A 21,178-nucleotide genomic window follows, 5' to 3' on the forward strand; every position below is an offset into this window, starting at 1 on the left:
AGCACTTTGACTATCACAAAAAATTGCGATACTTTTGTGTCCAATACCAAGCTCTTTTAGCAATCCCTGAAGCCAAATTGCCTCCTTCACAATCGCTGTAATAGCCATGTACTTTGCCTCTGTTCTAGACAAAGCAACTGTTGACTGCAAAGTAGACTTCCAACTAACTGGTCCCTTTGCAAAAGTAAACACAGAACCAGTAGTTGATCTTCGTTGTCCAGATCACCCGCAAAATCTGAGTCACAATATCCAACTACAGACTGATTGCCTTCCTGCTCAAAAACTAACCCAACATCTACAATATTATGAATATACCTTAGAATCCACTTCACAGCTTGTGAAATGTCAGGTCTCGTACGGACTATTGCATACATCAAGCTACCAACAGCATTTGCATATGGTACCCTTGATATATACTCCTGTTCAGCTTCATCTTTTGGCGACATAGTAGTACTTAACTTAAAATGGGGAGCAAGTGGAGTACTAACCGGCTTAGTCTTCTCATCTATGCCAGAACATTGTAGTACTCTCTTCAAATATTCCTTTTGAGATAAACAGAGTTTCTTTGAACGTCTATCTCTTATTATCTCCATGCCAAGAATTTTCTTTGCCTCACCCAGATCCTTCATCTCGAACTCCTTCTTCAGTTGAATCTTCAACTTATCAATTTCTTCCGAATTCTTGGAAGCTATCAACATATAGGAGAAGATATACAAAGGAACCATCTTCAAGCTTGCGCAAATACACACAATGATCGTATTTGCTTCTCTTGTACCCTTGCCGCAACATAAACTTGTCAAATCGTTTGTACCATTGTCTAAAAGATTGTTTCAATCCGTACAACGATTTTTTTTAAGTTTGCACACCATATTTGCCTTTACAACAACTTTGAATCCGTCTGGCTGAGTCATGTAGATTTCCTCCTCCAAGTTTCCAGTTTTTACATCCATCTGAACTAGTTCCAAATCCAACTGTGCTACCAAAGACAACATAATTCTAATGGAGGAATGTTTTACAACTAGAGAAAACACTTCATTGTAATCAATTCCCTCCTTTTGAGCATATCATTTGGCCACCAATATTGCTTTGTAGCGGACATCTTCTTAGTTAGGAAATCCTTCTTTCTTTGCAAATACCCATTTGCACCCAATTGCTTTCTTTCCCTTCGGGAGATTGGCCAATCTCCATGTATGATTTTGATAAAGGGACTGTATTTTATCATTCATGGCAATCCTCCACTTATCTTCTTTTGAACTTTGGACTGCGTCTTTATAAATGGTAGGAATATCATTAGCTACAATTGAGGTAGCACAAGCAACCGTCTCTATAAGACGAACAGGTTTTGTTATTGTCCTTTTTGGCCTGCTAGTTGCAATTGATTCAAGTTGTTGTTGAGGTTTTTGAGTTGGAATCTCCCTCTCTACTGGCTCTTCTTCTAGAGAATAATCTTCATTTGTTTCCCTCTGCTTCTTGTGTAGGAAAAATAAATTTTCCCTCAAACTCCACCTGCTTAGAAGCACCCTCATTTTGTTTGGTATCTTCTGTTACCTTATTTACCATAGCAGATTCATCAAAGGTAACATCCTTGCTGAATATTACTTTCTTTGTCATATGACATCATAAGCGATATCCTTTGACTCCAGAAGTAATCCCCATAAAAATAGTCTTCTTTGCCCTTGGATCCAATTTTGACGCTGTCACATGATAATATGCAATTGAGCCAAACACGTGCAAAGAGTCATAATCTACAGCAGGCTTTCCATACCATTTTTCAAATGGTGTCTTACCATCAATAGCAGCAGATAGTAAGCGATTAATGAGGTGGCATGCATATGTTATTGCCTCAGCCCAAAATTCTTTGTCCAAGCCAGCATTGGACAACATAAACTGTACCTTCTCCAGCAAGATCCGGTTCATACGTTCTACCACTCCATTCTGTTGTGGTGTATGCCTGACAGTGAAGTGTCGGATGATGCCATTTTTTTTACAGACATTATTGAAATGATCATTTTTGTATTCACCTCCATTGTTTGTGCGAATACACTTGATCCTCCTGCCTGTTTGATTCTCCACCATCGTCTTCCATTTGAGAAAAATTCCCAACACTTCATCTTTACTTTTCATTGTATACATCCACACTCTTTGGGAAAAATCATCAACAAAGATTACAAAATAGTGCTTCCCACCCAATGAAGGTGTTTTAGAAGGACCCCAAACATCAGAGTGTACATAATCCAAAATGCCTTTAGTATTATGGATCGCTGTACCAAATTTAACCCTTGTCCGTTTCCCTTTGACACAATGCTTGCAAAACTCCAAGTTGCAAGCCTTTACTCCTTTTAACAATCCTTGATCTAATAGAGTTTTCAAGGATTTTCCTCCAGCATGTCCCAAGCGTATGTGCCATAACCTGGTTGCTTCTGCCGCTTTTTCGTTACTGGATGTTACTGTTGCTGTCCCAATAACTGTACTACCGCGATAACGGTATATGTTATTGTTCTTCCGATTGGCCTTCATTACCATTAGTGCACCAGAGCATATTCTCATCACTCCATTTTCTGCAATGATTTTGAACCCTTTTGATTCTAGGGCTCCCACAGAGATGAGATTCTTCTTCAAATCCGGTACATATCGAACATCTGTTAATGTTCTAATCATTCCATCATGGTTCCTTAATCGTATTGAACCAATTCCATATGAGGTAAGAGGGTTGTTATCCGTTGTGTGGATGACTCCATATTCTCCTTTTCTTTGTTCATAGCTGTACAAAGCCGAACAAACTTCTCTGAGAGAAATTTCGTCATTCTCACGGAGTAGAGTAGTTTCAAGGTGCTCGTACTCATCAAGAAGTGACCCCAACAACATCAAGGCCAAGTCACCATCATCAAAAGTTGCATCCATATTTTGCAAATCTGTGATCAACCTATTGAAACTGGTGATATGTTCATTCATCGTGGTACCGGGAACATAAGTGAAGCGAAACAGTCTCTTCTTCATGTACAATTTATTTTGACTGTTTTTCTTCAAAAATTTATCCTCCAGTGCTTTCCATAATTTACTTGCAGAAGTTTCCTTTGTGTATGTATATTTCTGCTCTCTAGCAAGGTAGGATCGAATGGTACCGCAAGCAACACGGTTGATAATTCTCCAATCTTCTTCTCCAATAACATCTGGTCTCTTTTCTTCAATGGCAAGATCTAGCCCTTGTTGAAAAAGGACATCTAGAACCTCGCCTTGCCACATCCCAAAATGTCCTGACCCGTCAAAAATTTCTACCGCAAATTTCGCATTTGACACAATTCTTGTCATAAGCGAAGATGCCAATGATGACGTATTGTTGACACTTGATGTAGATTCTTCTTGTTTATTGTCTCCCATCTTTGACACAAATATTATTTAATAGCTGACGACACAAATCAAGATTATTTCATTTCTGGTGTGGAAGATCAAACTAAGCTGCAACCACAGAGCATACTCAGACAGAACCTTGACTCAGTTACCAAGATAAATCTTTTCTGATGTGGAAGATCAGGCTATGCTGCAACCACAGAGCATACTTAGACAGTACATTGGCTCTGATATCAATTGTTGCGGAAGCCAAATGTATATAGTGTGAATGAGTCACAACTACTATACCAAAAATTATGACACCAAATAATAAATAAGACAATAAAGCAACAATAAAATGAACATCAGAATTTACGAGGTTCGGCCAATTTTGCCTACTTCCTCGAACACAACCAATATTTTATTCCACTCCAAAAATACAAGTGAAATAATACTAAAAAGGGAAGATACAAATGACTTAAGAAGATAAGAAAGGAAATGAGAGGTGTATTTAAATCCTAAACATTAGGCCTCCTTTCGTTGAAAAATAATTCCCAACAACTTTCTTCCTCCACGATGTGAGACATTTTGGCATTCAACGCGTTATTCGTAAGGTAAAGAGTCACTTGCAGAAAAGAGGACATCAGATAAATTCTTTGCCTAGAGATAGAATATATGCTACTGCTTTAATGAGTGGCTAGACAAATCATATTTAACGTCTATTGTAGCGTGAATTTGGTGCAATTTATCATTTGATTATGTTTATATCCCAAAAGGTCTCAATTAGTATCTTTTGGTGCTAATGTGATTAGATGTTAAAAAAGTTCTGCGCAATCTTTCGTTCTCTAATTTCTCCATTAATCAAATAAGTTCATGTTGATCCAATGCAGCTTAAATGCCTTCTTGGGTTGCAAAGGCAAAGTCTTTTTGAGAACTTTGTTTTTTTCGAAAAAGTTCTTTAAGTTCGGTATTTTTCAAAAACAAAAAATGATAATCTGCATCTTTACTTTGCAAAACTATCATTTAATAATACATAGTTTAACACCCTTCCCCCCCTCCCCCCTCCCCTCCCCCCCACACAACTTCTCCCTCCTTCTAAATTTTCTACACACTTTTAACTTTGTGGGCAATCTGTTCTTAACTTTGCAATTTCCGCATCTAAGAGCCCCTCCTTTTTTTCCACCAATCTAAGACCCCCTCTCTGTTGCCTAAAAAAATGAAGCATGTGGAATGGCTAAAATATATTATATATCCATACCCCATTTTCTTTAACAATTTTCCAACGGTTAATGTGCCTAGAGATGAAAAGTACGAAAATTAAGACAGTGAAATAAGGGATGACATTTTGTCATTGGTCAAACTGAATTAGCTAATTTTCCGGCTGTTGCTTCTCAATCATTCAACAATGGCTTTTTACTCTGGTCTTGCCACATATTTAATCGGCTCTTTGCTTTTTCCACCTGTAAAACACAAGTAAAAAAGAGAGCTTAATTAGCTTATCAAAGTGAACAAACAACATATTCATCGTCAAACATGTTCTCTATATAATCACAGGAAAACACTTCCACTAGCTCGAACATTAAATTTCAGTGAAGTGCATCAAGGACAGAGAAGGTAGAGTTTTGTTGGATGCGGGACTTATTCATCGGAGATGGCAGACCTACTTCCATAGTCTTCTGAACGAGAAAGGGGACAAGAGCATTGTACTGGGTGATTTGGAACTCTCCGGGAGTCGTTGTAACTTTGGGTATTGTAGGCAGATTAGAGCTGATGAGGTTGAGGGGACTATGCGTAAAATGAACAGGGAGAAAGCGACCGGGCAGGATAAAATTCCGGTAGAGTTTTTCAAGAATGCGGGTAAGGCAGGCTTGGAGTGGCTCACTAGGTTATTTAATGTCATGTTTAGAACAAAGAAGATGCCCAAAGAGTGCAGGTGGAGCACAACGGTTCCTGTATACAAGAACAAGGGTGATATCCAAAATTGCTATAACTATCGAGGCATCAAGTTTCTTAGCCATACTATGAAAGTGGGGGAAAGAGTAGTAGAGCTAAGGGTGAGGAGGAGTGTGTCTATTTTCAAGAACCAGTTCGGGTATATGCCGAGGCGTTTGACTATAGAAGCCATCTACCTTATTTGAAGATTGATGGAGTAGTATAGGGAGAGGAAGAAAGACTTGCATATGGTATTCATCGACTTAGAAAAGGCGTACGATAAAGTTCTGAGGGAGGTTTTGTGGAGATGTTTGGATGCTAGAGGTATACCTGTTGGCTGTTGCTTATGTTAGGGCGATTAAGGACATGTATGATGGAGAAAAGATCCGAGTGAGGACGATAGGTGGGGACTCAGACCATTTTCCGGCCATGATGGAGTTGCATCAAGGGTCGGCACTCAGCCCTTTTTTATTTTCCCTATTGATGGACGTACTGACACACCATATCCAAGGAGAGGTGCCGTGTTACATGCTATTTGCAGATGATATTGTATTGATTGATGAGATGCGAAGCGGTGTGACTGCGCAGTTAGAGGTATGGAGACAGACCCTGGAGACTAAAGGTTTCAAGGTGAGCATGACCAAGACAGAATACTTGAAGTGTAAGTTCAGTGGTGAGACTCAAGGAGGGGAAGGGAAGGTGAGGCCGGACTCGCAGGTCATCCCTAGGAGAAGAAGTTTTAAGTACCTTGGGTCTATTATTCAGGGGGATGGGGAGATTAATGAATATGTCACACATCGTATTGGGACAGGATGGATGAAATGGAGATTCGCTTCCGATGCTTTGGTGTTGTCCCTTCTTGTCTATATTTTTATTAATGTGGCGCTTATGCTTTCCTGAGCCGAAGGTCTATTGGAAACAACCTCTCTATCCTCACAAGGTAGGGGTAAGGTCTGCGTACACACTACCCTTTCCAGACCTCACGGTGTGGAATAATAGTGGGTATGTCGTTGTCGTAAATCATCAAAAGCTAAAGTTCTATTGGAACATTTGATTATGCTTATAATATACATTGGTAATTTAACTTGCCACGGTTGATCAAGGGTCAGATTTTAATTATATTGCATGATCGAAAATTACTAGTAGAGTACAAGTTTTTTGAACACTAGGTTTTAGAAAGTAGTTTTTGGAAATTAATTTTAAGTGAAGAGGGACATAAGTGTTTGTTTGACCCATTTTTTGCAAATTCAGTTTTTTCAAATCTTTCAAAAGCTCCAAAAAAAAAAAAAAAAATCGTTTTTGAAAGTATTTGAAAAACTGAGTTAGAAATCTTCAATAAAAAGTTTAACTTTTTTTTTCCTCAAAAAACTGCTCAAGCAAACGTTTTTTTTTTTCTTTAAATAACAAAACAAGTAATCAAATTCTAAAACATACCTCTTGCTCCCAATTGGTTCGAAAAGTCACCCACAGTAAGATGATGGTCTGCATAGCTGTTCCTCCTAACATCCCCAGCCATATTCCCTTCGCATTTCGGCAAAACAATATTAACATCAGTCGGTCGATCATAATTAAGAACAAAAGTATTTCAAATTAAAAATAATATTTTACATTATTCCTCATGCTTAATATTACTCCATCGTAAAGAGAAAAAAAAAATTACTTATGTAACTCTGTCTTTTTTTAGTTGTCATGGTGATTGGAATAATATTCACATAATAAATATTTTTATTTTAACTTAAATATATAAAATTGTGAAGGTATTGGTAAAGAGAATATACCTTAGCTTCGAGCTTGAAGTTAAAACCGAGAATAACACCCAATGGAATGCCAACAACGTAGTAGCATCCCACGTTAACGTAGGCCACAAAAGCTTGCCATCCACACCCAACAGCAACCCCTTCAAAAAATTTCATATATTAATTAATTAATTAAGAACCATACATTAATATTTGTCGAACTTTAATTAATGATGCCTGAGAGCGACAAATTGTTAGGTTGGTGATCATATCATTTGCTAAAGAACAAATACTCCATGATAATTCAATCAATTAATTAAACAAAAATCACATACATCTTCTGATTGAACTTCTCTTCCTAAAAAACCAAAGGGGAGATCAGTTTTATGATCCATTATAAATGCTCTTTTAATTATAACCAGTTTTAAAGGAGATTGGTAAACAAATAATTAACATAGAAAATTGATAATTAAAATATACGATATCTTTATATATAATATTACTTTCGCTACTTAAAATATAACTAGTCACAGGAGATCATTTCCTCAAAGAAACATTAGGTTAGAAACAAAGGCTTGAATTATTCACTACTAAAAAAATCAGGTTTTAGCGATGGACAAATTATGTAGCTAAATAGAAAAATTCGTCGCTAATCTCATTTAGCAACGGATTAGCAACGGATTATCAAGAAATTCTGCTAGCTACGAGCGTTTTAGCGACAGATTAGCAACGTCGTTCGTAGCTAATTCCATTCTTTTTGTAGTGATTTTTTTTTTTGTTCTTTCTCTTCTTCTTTACCACTTGGAAGATTTAAGAGTTTTCCCCTCTTTCCAATTTCTTGGCTTTTAAGGTGAGATAACTTGTAAAGATGAGGTGAGATAGATAGAAATGCAAAAGATTAATTCCTACTGAATAAGCAAGTATTGAACTTCAATTAAGAAGTGTGAAAAAGAGCTACTAATTGCGAAGTTGTATTATTCAGGATATAGAATAAATGGAATCAAAAAGATTTAGTCAATGAAATAATTTTTGACGAGCCCTAATAAAACTAGAAAAATAATATTAAATCATTTCGAAGAACACGCAAAGCATATATTGAAGATTTCTTAAACAACAAAATAGATAGGTTCATCAGAATACTAGGATATCATATTGTGAAGAACAATTCGCAAACATCTATCTACGTTCAACAATCGAATATTCTATAGCATGTCAGGTTACCCTAGACAGAAGTAAATTCAGGAATTAAACCGTATGGATTTAATCTTTAAAATTCTTATAAGTTTATATTTATTATTTGGTATTATTTTAATAAACTTTTACATATAAATTTATTTTACGTGAAAGTACTTGGTTCAAATATACCCAGTGTAACAAGTCTAGATACACCTCGGACTCTAGAAGCCTAGAGTGAAAATCATTTTAATATGTATATTTTTGGCTGATCTAATCAGTTGCTTTTATGTGGATTCAGTCCATCAAAATTTCTTACGCCAACATGTATAGTAACGTTCATGTCTGTAAACGATATCTATAATTTGTCATTACGTCCAAAAGAACACTGAGGAGATGTATCCAATTCTTGATAAAATAGAAAAGATTAAAAAGCATTCAACTTTACTCCTTAGAAAGTTTAAAAATGGGAACCCGAAGAGAAAAGAAAATGTCAACGCAACTTTGATGGGAAAACTTACCAGATAAAACAGGTTGAATACCATTGAGTATGAGAGATAGAGCCAAGAGCGGAGCAAGATCTGAGGCTGCTTCTGCTATGGTTTCTCCGCTCGTGAAGGCATAGCTCATCACATGACGCAGTAATAACACCAGAATTGCAAATATTACAGAAATGATAAAGGAACTCAATGTCACCACCACAACAGAAAATGCTGCTGATTTTGGATGTCCAGCTCCTAGCTCATTGCTCACTCTCACACTGCCATTTTTAAATGAACTTAAATTTTGTACACTGACATTGCAAAAATTATATTCGTTCAATCAAGATATTTGTACAATAATTACATGTAAATCTTAATGATACAGGTTTTTGGGGTTTTTAATCTAATTAGATCAGAGGTGTGAATGAGAAATGGAGGGAAAAGATTAGGAGGGAAACGAAAAGTTTGAAATAGTTTCCTTTACTAATACACTTTGTTCCTCATCGGAAGAAGAAAAGAAAATTTTTGTGTTTATATAGAGAAGCACATCATCTAGCTCTTTGAGTGTTAAGAAGAAGTGGTGCCTCGCGTTGCGTCGTTGTCGTTGACGAAGTTCTGTAACAACCTTGGACAACAGTGAGGAGATAAAATTCCTTAAGGAAACATAATTTTTTTTTGGGCTCGAAATGTTATTCATTTTATTCTGTTTCTGTCTTTGGTTTCTGGTTTCATTTTATTTTGCAAAAATTATATTTTCGAATACAGATAATAAAAACCACTTCCTACATTTCTAAGCATGTCATATATGATTTTGAACATGCATGTTATAACATCTGTGTGATTATAAGACTTTTAAAATTTGTGGTCTTAAATATGTCACATCATTTGCGAGATCATAAAAGTTTGATATTAATAATAAAATGAGAAGTTTAAGTTATATTATTTTTAAATTTAAAAATATAGTCATTTATTTTGGAGCAGAATAATTAAAAAAGAATAGAATCATATATACTAATTAATTTAAATTAAGAAAGTATATACTAACTAATTCCTTATCAAATTACTGTTATCAGAACTTCTTCTCGACATGTCATGATGATGATTTTGCTGAGATATTTATACAAAGATCAACTTGCTTGATTTGCATTTCTATTTCTGGAGTGAATTGATTCCATGCGTAGTGGAGCAGTCTTTTCTGATTTTGGCCGATTTCAATAACGTAAGTCTTGATATTTTAATTAATGGTATTGCTATCACTTTCTTGGTCTTATTCCTTTCAAGATACACGTGTAGTCGTGGTTTATTGGTGTCCTTAAATATGTTCTGTCTCTTATATTTTTTTTTATATATATACCATGGAATTAAGTATCCAATCACCCCGGCAAAAAACCATCCCTAATGCATCATCTCTTGCTTACAGGCACTCAGTCATTGCCAATTCATCCCTATCCCAACCACTTCTAAATGACAAAGAACCACCCTCAGATGACAATGATTCAGACTTCCCCACCAAAGATGAAAACCTCAAGTCCTAAACTTACAAACTCACCTTTGCTTGCCCTCTCAACAGATACATCCCTCAACAGGATAAATACAAACCAATTGAGTCTGAGGATGAAAGTGATGTGAATAAGGAAGTTGACAATGTTTGTAGTGAAGAAATCCTTGAAGAAGAACAACACTGTGAACTGTTGATTGCTGCAGTTAATGGGAAATCAAAACAGAAAACGGCTGATAATGCCACTTTGTCTGCCAGAAAAAGCATCTTTCCTAGTCTCACCAGAAGTAGAGCTGCTAAAAATAGAAGCAGCAGTGTCCCACCAAAACACAAGCTTGAGCCCTCTTTCCAATGATTAGTACAATCATTTGGAATGTAAGAGGCATCGGGACCTCTGGGGCTATTGAAAGGCTCAAACTCCTGAAACAAATTCACAAACTCTCCTTTATAGCTGTCCTTGAACCCTTCTTGGACAACTCTCATATCAATTTTTTCAAAATCCAACTCTCAATGGACTAAGCTGCTTCTAATGCTAATGATTAGATATGGGTTTTTTGGGATAAGGAATTCACTGCCAAAGTCCTGGATCATGATGAGCAACAACTGTCCCTAAAGATGCAGCATGTAGAAAATGGCACCTTGTTTCACCTAACAGTCATTTATGCCATATGCAAAGCAGTCCTTAGAAGACCTCTGTGGGAAACCTTAAGGCAGAAATCAACCACATGTAGTGTACCATGGTGTGTCATTGGATATTTTAATGTCATAACTTCTATTGAAGAAAAGATTGGTGGCATTCCATACCAGCTGTCCAAAAGCATTGACTTTTTGAGCATGATGGAGGACTGTGGTGTTATGGATCTGGGATTCTATGGTTCCAAAGTCACATGGTCTAATGGAAGGGGGGGTAATGTGCTATTGTATGGAAAAGATTGGATAGTGGTCTTGCCAATGATCTATGGTCGGAAGCCTTTCCTGTTGCCACAATCTCTTATCTAGCTTCAGCAGGATCTGATCATAATCCATTACTTTTGGAACTTCATACAAGACAAGACAGTGGCAAAAAGTACTTCAAATTCCTTAATTGCTGGGTGGACAACAAAAATTTTATGCCTATGGTTGTTGAAATCTAGAACAAAGAAGTCAGAGGCAATGCTATGTGGGTATTTCACCAGAAAATGAAATCCCTGAGTCATGCTTTAAGTCTGTGGTCTAGACAACAATATGGGGACATCTTCCAAAAAGTCAAAGAATTTGAACAAAAAGTGAAAGATGCAGAGATTACATGGGCTCATACAAACAATGACATTGACAAAGAAAATCTCAATGAACTCAAGGCCCAATATGTCAGACACTTATAGGTGGAGTAGGATGTATTGAAACAAAAAACTCAACTCCAATAGTTCAAGGAAGGGGATGCCAATAAGGTATTTTCATAGCCTAATCAGAGGAAGAAGAAGGAAGCTGTACATCCACAAAATCAAGAATGAGGAAGGGGAATGGATCCAAGGTGATGAGAACATTGGAAAGGCTGCCTGTGAGTACTTCCATGAACTATTCTCTGACAATGGCTCAATCATCAGGGAAGATTTACTCTTCATCATTCCAACCATGATTACCAATGATGACAATGACAATATTACCAAAGATCCTTCAATGACAGAACTCAAGGAAGTTGTCTTTTCCATGGATCCCTCTAGTACAGCAGGCCCTGATGGCATGAATGGGAAATTCTTTTAGGCATGCTGGGAAGTGATTAAGGAAGACCTCCTCAATGTTGTTTTGTCTTTCTTCAGGGGCATCCCAATGCCCAGATACATGACCAATGCTTGCCTTGTCTTACTGCCTAAAGTGGAATTCCCCAACAGTCTCACAGAATTTAGGCCAATCAATCTCAGTAACTTTATCAACAAAATCATTTCCAAGGTTATATGCTCAAGGCACAGTCCCATTCTTCCAAGAATAATTTCTGTCAATCAGTATGGGTTTGTAAAAGGCAGGAACATCTCAGAGAATATTATGCTTGCACAAGAAATTGTCCATGGAATCAAGAAACCAAATGTGGGGTCAAATGTGGTCATCAAGTTGGAGCTTCACCTGCCTTATGCTCAGGAGAATGGGTTTTTGTGAAATGATCATTGACATGATCTGGAGAACCTTGTCTAACAACTGATATTCAGTCATTGTCAATGGCATTAGGTGTGGATTCTTCCACTCTACTAGAGGTCTTAAACAGGGTGATCCCTTAGCACCCTCCCTTTTCATCATAGGAGTTGAACTCTTGTTAAGAATGCTCAACACTCGGAACCATAATGAGCTTTTTCATGGCTTCTATATGGAGAGGAGAGGTCCTCAGATCAACCACCTAAGCTTTGTAGATGACATTATCATCTTCACTTTTGGTAGAAGATCCTCCCTAAGGAAAATCATGTAGATCTCACCAATTATGAAAAAACAACAGGCCAACTCATAAATAGAAAAAAGAGCCACTTCATGAATGCTAACTGTGCTCTACCAAGTGTTGTCAGAAGAATTCAAGAAGTAATAGGTTTTAACAGAAATGACTCTCCACTCACATACCTGGGTTGCCCTCTGTATATTGGAAGGAGTAAAATTATGCATTTCAATAGTCTCATTTCCAAGGTGGTGGGAAGAATTAAAGGGTGGCAAGGCAAGATGCTATCCTATGGTGGCAGAGCAATACTAATCAAGTATATTCTTCAATCATTACCAATCCATCTCCTTTCAGCAATCTCTCCTCCAAAGACTGTCATGAATCAAATTGAAAAGCTGATAGCTAATTTTTTCTGGGTAATGTATAAGGACAGCCAAAAATACCACTGGGAATCATGGGCTAAGCTATCCTACCCTACCAGTGAAGGTGGGGTAGGTTTCAGAACCATCCAAGACTAATGTAAAGCCATGGAGCTCAAGCAATAGTGGCATTTCAGAACAACAAACTCTCTTTGGAGTTCATTTTTGAAGGCAAAATATTGTCAAAGATCCAATTCCATATCCAAGAAATGGTACCCAGGGCAATCTCAAGCATGGAAAAGACTGATGCTCAATAAGAAGGAAGCAAAAACAGTAATTCATTGGAGACTTCACAATGGGAAATGTAGTTTTTGGTGGGACAATTGGCTTGGTTCTGGGCCTTTGGCACACAACAGAACAGAAGGGGGCAGACCTAAAAACGTATTAGTGTCCAACTTCTGTATTGAAGGCCACTGGGATCTCCTAAAGCTCAATGAGCATGTTCCAACTAACAAAATCACAGAAATCATGCAAACAACCATTCATTTCAACCCTTATTTGCTTGATAAGCCTATCTGGACTCCTACTGTCAAAGGTAAATTTACATCTGCCTCTGTATGGGACCTTATCAGGAAGAAAAAATCACCCAACTTCACCAACAAGAAGATATGGCATAGTAAAGTTCCATTTAAGTGGTCTTTCTGCTTGTGGAGAGCAATTAGAAACAAACTCCCAACTGATGATAGAGTGCAAATTTTCAGTAATCCAACAACCACCAGGTGTGTTTGTTGCTCCATGCATGCCTTGGAAACAGTGAATCACCTTTTCAACTCTGGGAACTTTGCAAGAATTATATGGAAGAAATATGGTGGCTATGTAGGCATCCAAACATGCCTCTGAGGTTGCTTCTTCTAAAATGGTGGATGCTGAAAACTGATAATACTGTGCAAAAACTCATCCTAGATACTCTTCCCATCATCATTTGCTGGAATATTTGAAAGAACAGATGCAGTGCCAAGTATGGGGCCAAAAAGTCTTCCCTTGCTAGGGTCCTCTACTCAGTCAATTCAGATATAAACCTACTCCTAAGATCCAACTACCCAGACATCCAATGGCCTTTTAATGTGGAGAACTTTACTCATTTATTGAAAAACTTCAGCACCACATTACCATAACCCAAGTCACATAGAACAAGCCAGATAATGGATTTGTCAAGATCAATTCAGATGGAAGTGCAATGACAAATCCTAGTAAGATTGGAGAGGGTGTCATCATCAGGAACCAAAATGGTCATTTCATTCATGCAATGGCCATTTCATTGGGGGATGGTACCAACAATTATGCTGAAACTGAAGCAGCTAGAATAAGAGTTCAGTGGTGTTTAGGTAATGGATTTCCAGGAATTCATTTGGAAGCAGATTCTGCACTCCTAGTCAATTGGTTGACAGAGGAAAATGACCCTCCATGGGCTTTAAGTGAGAAGATCTCTCAACTCAGGCTCCTATGCTCTCTCTTTGAGGATTTCAAAGTTACTCATGTTTATAGAGAAGCAAATTACCCGGCTGATTCCCTTTCAAAATTCAGTCATAAACTCACTTTACCAGCTCATTTCACCAATGCTGCCTCACTACCATCCCACATCAGAGGTCAAATAGTCCAAGATCAATGGAGTACCACATCCTTCAGACACAAAACTACCAATAAAATCAAAGTTCCTTCAAACATGACATCTACTTCTTCTCATGGTTATGGATGACAAAAAAAGAAGCTAGGGGAGCTAATCTAAATGTCCAAATGATTCTAGCTATTCACTCAACCAAAAGGCAACCAAACAGTCACAAGGATCCAATCCAACTGGAGGAGATCACTGAAGCTGATTTTTCTAATGTTGGCTTCTATTTTACAGGTACTCATGGGCCATTGCTCAGTTCTGTAGTAAACCTGCGAATTGATGCAAGTCCCAACAACCACAGGAACTCCCAACTGATTACACCCTACACTCTAAACCTCCAAACAATCCAAACATACATAGCCAACTACATATATCCCCAGATCCATCACCTTTTCACTCCCCATTCCATACCAGAACACAAAAACACACAGAAGCACCCACATAATCAACCATACACACACAGATGTCAGCCCATATCCATCCATTATCACCCACCTTGCCTCAGTCTACACAAGAACCTGAATGCAAACAACAAAAAACACCCTGATCACAACAGACAAAGAAATCAGGGCAGAAATGTCACAATGTTTCCTAACTCTGTTTATTCTTTTGTAGGTCTAGTCAGTCGATTGATACGTCTCCTAGGAGTGGTATTAGCACCAATGGTGCTCAGTCTCTTGGAGATATATCAATTGGCAGTTAAGGAACATCAAAGCAACAACATCAATCTTCAGATGCTCAACCAATTCCCCACTACTATCAATAGGAAATCAACAGCTATAGCTGCAGACTCCAGTACTGCAAGCTGTGACTGATGCATTCCATTCATATATAACCAAACAGCTGGGCAATTAGTTGAGCAGCCTTACTCTCAAGAATGTCACTATGCCCAACAACTCCATGCACATTCCACCTCCACCAGAAATAACAAATTCACTAATTGCAGTCAACACAAGAACCTGCAATCAGTTCTTCTTCATCAATCAGGGGTCACAATTCCCCTACCCCCAGACTCATATCCAGTACACACAAGAACCTGGAAATTGAGCTCCCCTTCTCTCACTTGTTTGCTATGCTTTGCAGGTACATGGTGCAGGCTTGAACAATTTATGCCCTTATAGTTAGTGGTATTAGCACCTTTGGTGCTCATTCTGCTGGAAAGGCACAGATTGCCACAAATCTCACCCACTCTATAAGCCAACAACAATAATTTCAACAACAGTTTCATCAAACTTGCATCACAATCACCTGGGGCCCAGACCTAAACACCTTGCCCTACACACTTACCAGATATTGCAGCCAATGTTCACTCTCTACTGTCAGCAGCAAGAAGCAACATACTATATGCTCAAACTATGCCCTCTTTTTGTTAACTATCTTCACCTTAGCTTTCTTTGATCTCAATGTCAAAGCAAGGCTGGAGATAGATCCATCCAACATCACATGTATTTTGCCACCTTCTACAGGGAACTTCTACACTTGTCTTAGATGTAGAATTGTTTGTATATGGAAGATAATCTTCCAACTCAATTTTTGGGTAGAAATAGGTTTACTTGTGCAATCATGTATAGTTGACCTAGGTTAACTTCATCCTAGTTTTGCATATCTAGTTGACTATCATAGTTTGATAGTCAATTGGATCCTCATCATAGGTCAAACACAACATAGCTCTCATGCTCTTTCTGATCTTTATGTTTACATGACCAGATGCCCTTATACCATATCATTAGAGGTCAGGTTTATGTCCCCCTCCTTTGTTGTAATTTGTTTATTATATATAAAAATTAGCCCTAGGCACACAACCTAGTGGTTTTAAAAAAAAAATTCATATTCTCTCGATTTCACCTTATCTTCTAAAATTAAGAGCTATTTTAATAATCACGCCCCGAGTTATTTTTATTTTCTATTTTCTAATTAATATATTTTCCAGATAAAATAGAAAAGGTAAACAGAAAAGCATCTAGTCTAGTAATTATCTGGCTATAGCCTGTAGGCGTGTTAAAAGAACTTTCAAAATCGACTGAACTGATGAAATCGGGCCTAATTAATCGAATCAATGTTATGTCTGTTTTTAAGAAATAAATTTAGGTATATGCTACAATCAGATCAAGTATTTAGGATAATTTGTTTTTATTTTATATAAGAAGTTGAAAAATTACTAAATCAAATCAGTTAAAATAATGATGCATATATAAAATGTGTGATTTGCATAAAATTAATATTATACAGAGTATTACTAGCAATTTCTTGAAAAGTCTTATATACAGGAGATAATTCACCCAAAAAATGGGCATGCATGATATATCTTTTTTTAAAGATAATTGATCAAACTATATTAATGAAATCCCTAATTATCGGTTGTATTTTAAACTTTTGACAGTAGAAACAATTCATATATAGCACAATTATCATGATTGAAAATGAAGAATATATAATATCAGTGACTAACCTTGCTGCTGCATTGAAGCCAACAGATATCATGAACACCCACCCTAGAATTGTCGTACTGCGTTACAAAATTATTAATTTACCATTAAACCAAGAATGTTTAATTTAATTAAGAAAACAAAAATAAATAAATATGAGCTAGTACAAATACTGAATTTGGAAGTAGACGGTTTTACCAAACAGCCAGAGAGTCCAAGGCTACCTCAGGATTTGGAAGCAAACCAGCAATTAAAATTAAAATTTGAAAGTACCAAGTCTCGAGACACAACATCACGGCTGAAGCAAGAGACAACTTGAAGAAATCCCACATTCCAAAAAATGCTTGAAGGCTAAATCCGTTCCATGTTTTCTTACATCGATCAGTCCACAAAATATATACAAATTGCGCAATCACAACTATCCACCATGAAATACTCAAAACCAAAGCTCCTCCAAACAATCCCCAATCAAATACATAAAGCACAAGCCATGTTAAGAAAAGGTGAAAAACTAATGTCACAGCTGCTATATATGCACTAGGATTGACAATGCTTTGAGCCTGTAAGAATTTTTGGATTGGAAAATTGGCAGCATAAGCAAATATTTGGGGAATTAGACCATAGACAAATAGTGCTGCTGCAGATGCTACTTTCTTGGATTGTCCTAGTAAAATCAAGATTGGCTTAGAAAATAAGTAGGCCACTGTTAGTGGTATTCCGGTAAGCATAAGAAGAATGGTTGATCTTTGGAGATATATCCCTAGCATTTCATACTTGTGAGCTCCATATGCTTGCCCACATAATGTCTCCACTGCACTTCCCATTCCCAGCTGCAGTTCCAATATTGTTTGTTGTAAGTAGGAGTAAAAAACGGGCGAGTCGGGTCGGATATGGTTCGGGTTGAAAATGGATAATAAAAAACCGGATAATTTATCTGACCCGACCCATAATACGGATAAAAAAGGATTAATCGGCGGATAATATGCGTAACCACAGTGGCGGATGTAGTGTAGTGTCACCGAGTTCAACTGAACCCATAACTTTTGACGCGGAGTAAAAATTTAAGTGTAAAAATTCATTAAAAATTACTCTTTCCATTTCAATTTATCTGAACCTATTTCCTTTTTAGTCCTTGCCAAAAAGAATGACCTCTTTCCCTATTTGAAAACAATTTACCTTTATGCAATGATTTATAGCCACACAAAATATATGTGCTTCATTTTACACCACAAGTTCAAAAGTTTCTCTCTTTTCTTAAACTCCGTGCCCAGTCAAATGGGTTCACAAAAATTGAAATAGAGGGAGTAAAAAAATAATAGATATGAACCCATAACTTTAAAAATATTATGGGTTCAATGGTAAAAACTTTAAAAGTTGAACCCATAAGATTTAAATCCTGGATCCGCCTCTGAGTAATCATATTATCCATAACTTCTTGTATATGATCACTTTTGGGAGAATTTTTAGTCTCCCTAACTTGATGAATCTCCAATTTGAGGCTTTACACATGTAAAAGTTAGACCCATTGGTTATCCATTTTCTAAATGGATAATAATTCTTATCTATATTTGATCTATTTTTAAAAAGTTCATTATTCAACCCATTTTTTTTGTGAATAATATGGGCGGTTAAATATTTTCTTTTAACCTTTTTGCCACCCTAGTTGTAATTATACGTACAAGTAAATTAAAAGAGCAGTAATTAAAGAGAATTAATCTTTTTGAGGTGAATTAACAAAATTACGTACCATGACTCCATAAGCCAAAAGTTGAATGCCACTATTACCAAGGGAAGCAGCAGCAAGTTCAAGATTGCCAAGATGGCCACAGAAGATCTGAGTAGACATGGAAGTGATGTTGTTAAGTAAGTAAACAATGATAGCAGGAGCTGCTAGACGGAAGAGATTTCTCAGCTCTACGACGGATGCCCGTCCAAACCGCTGAAGATGTGACAAGCTTGTGTCGGACAGGATTTCTTCAAGTTCAGAGCTTATTTTCGCCGCCGCCAACGTTGGCGGTTCGGATTCTAGCAAAGGTTCATTCGGCGGCCCCTTATCTTGAGATGACTGACCCATGTCTTCTCCTCTTGTGAGTGAACTCTTGGCCCCAATTAAAGATTACGAGTTTTTTGTCAAAATGTTACAGTGGTTTTATTTTTATATACTATGAGAGAAGAGACGTCCAAAGGTTGGGGATATTTCTGAATAAAAGAACTGGTTTATACAGAAAGCTGACATGACAGCATGATGTAACCATCTGGGAGTACTATTATTTTAATGTCCCTTGTATTTTCAAAGCTCTCTAATGAGAATCTATATAGGAGCTTCCAAACAAATACTCCATCCGTTTCAATTTATGTGAACGTATTTCCTTTTTAGTTCGTGCAAAAAAGAATGACCTTTTTCCCTATTTGGAAACAATTTACCTTTATGCAATGATTTATAGCCACACAAAATATATGTGCTTCATTTTACACCACAAGTTCAAAAATCTTCTCTATTTTCTTAAACTCCGTGCCCAGTCAAATGAGTTCACATAAATTGAAACGGAGGGAGTAGATACTACCAAAAAGAGACTATAATCAGACATGAATATCAAATGCGGCCTAAACGTAGCTTTGGTTCAAATTTATTTTTCTCAAAAAATCATTTAAGTATAATATGAATTTTTGATTTAGAGTTGGATGACTTAAAAAAAAAAACTAAAATTTTTTAACCCGTAAACTTCAAAGCAGTTAAATTGGCTGCCTAAAACTTCTGCAACTTTTAGCAAACAATCCGTCAAGACAACACATGCATGCATGTATCTATTAAAAGATAAGAAAATCCCACGTGGCACTAAGTGTGGAATACATGCATGTATCTCTTGAGAGCTTTCGTATGGACTGCATCCAATTAAATCTCCATATGTATATATACACACATAATGTCTATGTATGCATACACACACAAATATAAAAGTTGCCAAATTTTTTGTTTTTCCCCTTCCCCAGAATTCCTACATATTGGGGATAAAGGCGTCTCATATGATTCCTCCCTTAAACTTATCAGTATATTTTATTTTAAGCACTTGAACACATGATAAAATATTTCTATTAATAGTGACAAAGACCATTCATTGAAGGGGTAACATCTGACAGCCCTTCACCTGATTGTCTATTAGGATGAATTAGGTTAAGTGCCAAAAAAAAAAAGTTGCGTTCTTGCTGCTTCCTTGGAATATAGTTAGTGGTTTTAGAAGGTTAGCAGGATTCATTAATGAAACAGGTATTACTGTATACCAGCTTTGCCTGGAATAAAACAAGCTCAAAGGAATTGGGGAACAGAATGAGAATCTTACTTTCTCCGTGGATCATTCTTTCTGAATACGTTCTCTTTATTTATTGAACTACTTTAGATTGTATGTTAAAGCTACATGAAAATGTTGAGAAACTGAATCCCTGGATACCGAAAAATTAAAATTAAAGGACAAGTATCTTTTGCAAAAATTGAAGATGATACAGGCAAGCAACTAGAGGCTCAGTTCAGTTTTCCAGGTCTATTAGAACTTGCAGCTTCGGTTTCTTGCCCAACATGGTAATTACAGTCATTATCCTTGTGTCCGTCATCAAATTTCCATAACCATTGACTGCCCATGTAAACAGGCTGTGGTTCATCGGCACAATGGCTGCCATTCTGAATTACTGTTATCTTAGAGTCCACTTACACAAAAGAAGGGATTGAACTGTGTCTTGTCCGATTTTTGCATTTTCAAGGTACCTGGTTCTTTGATCTAAACTAACAGACACAAACACAAGGTAAAGTGCGAACATTAAATAACACAGCTATTTTACTGTGGAAAACCTCCTTGCTCAAGGGAGTAGAAGCTAAAGCATACCCTCGAAGAATTTACCTTAACACTTCACTTACATCAATGAGCAGTTTTTAGGTTACAACTCTATAGCCAAGGAAACTAACTCTAGTATTCTTCCCCTAAAATTACTCAATTGTAGCTACCCCTTTTCAAACTAACTCTAATCTAGGAAGTGAATATAAAAATTCAAAGTTTCTGCATTAACCTCTAATTACACTTCTCAAAAGCAAATAGGTTAAAATTTTGGACAATTAACTCAACCTAAACAACTAAGTACTGCTATAGCTTTGTCTTCCGGAGCAGGTTCTTTAGTCATGCAGCTTGAAT

The 21,178-nt window shown here is 36.9% G+C and overlaps 1 protein-coding gene across 1 annotated transcript; it reads right to left on the bottom strand.

The window, feature by feature from the left end:
• Positions 1-4,558: 4,558 nt before the first annotated feature.
• Positions 4,559-19,284, bottom strand: LOC107788271 (protein DETOXIFICATION 40-like). The gene is made up of 7 exons (XM_016609946.2): positions 18,748-19,284; positions 17,199-17,830; positions 17,024-17,080; positions 8,690-8,928; positions 7,038-7,156; positions 6,694-6,780; positions 4,559-4,787 (listed from the first exon to the last, which is right to left on the bottom strand). The coding sequence occupies exons 1-7, from the start codon at positions 19,072-19,074 to the stop codon at positions 4,719-4,721; spliced, it is 1,530 nt and encodes a 509-aa protein (XP_016465432.1). The 5' UTR covers positions 19,075-19,284; the 3' UTR covers positions 4,559-4,718.
• Between the last annotated feature and the right edge of the window lie 1,894 nt (positions 19,285-21,178).

The sequence above is a fragment of the Nicotiana tabacum genome, chromosome 3, assembly GCF_000715075.1.
Source record: "Nicotiana tabacum cultivar K326 chromosome 3, ASM71507v2, whole genome shotgun sequence".
NCBI classification, from domain to species: domain Eukaryota; kingdom Viridiplantae; phylum Streptophyta; class Magnoliopsida; order Solanales; family Solanaceae; genus Nicotiana; species Nicotiana tabacum.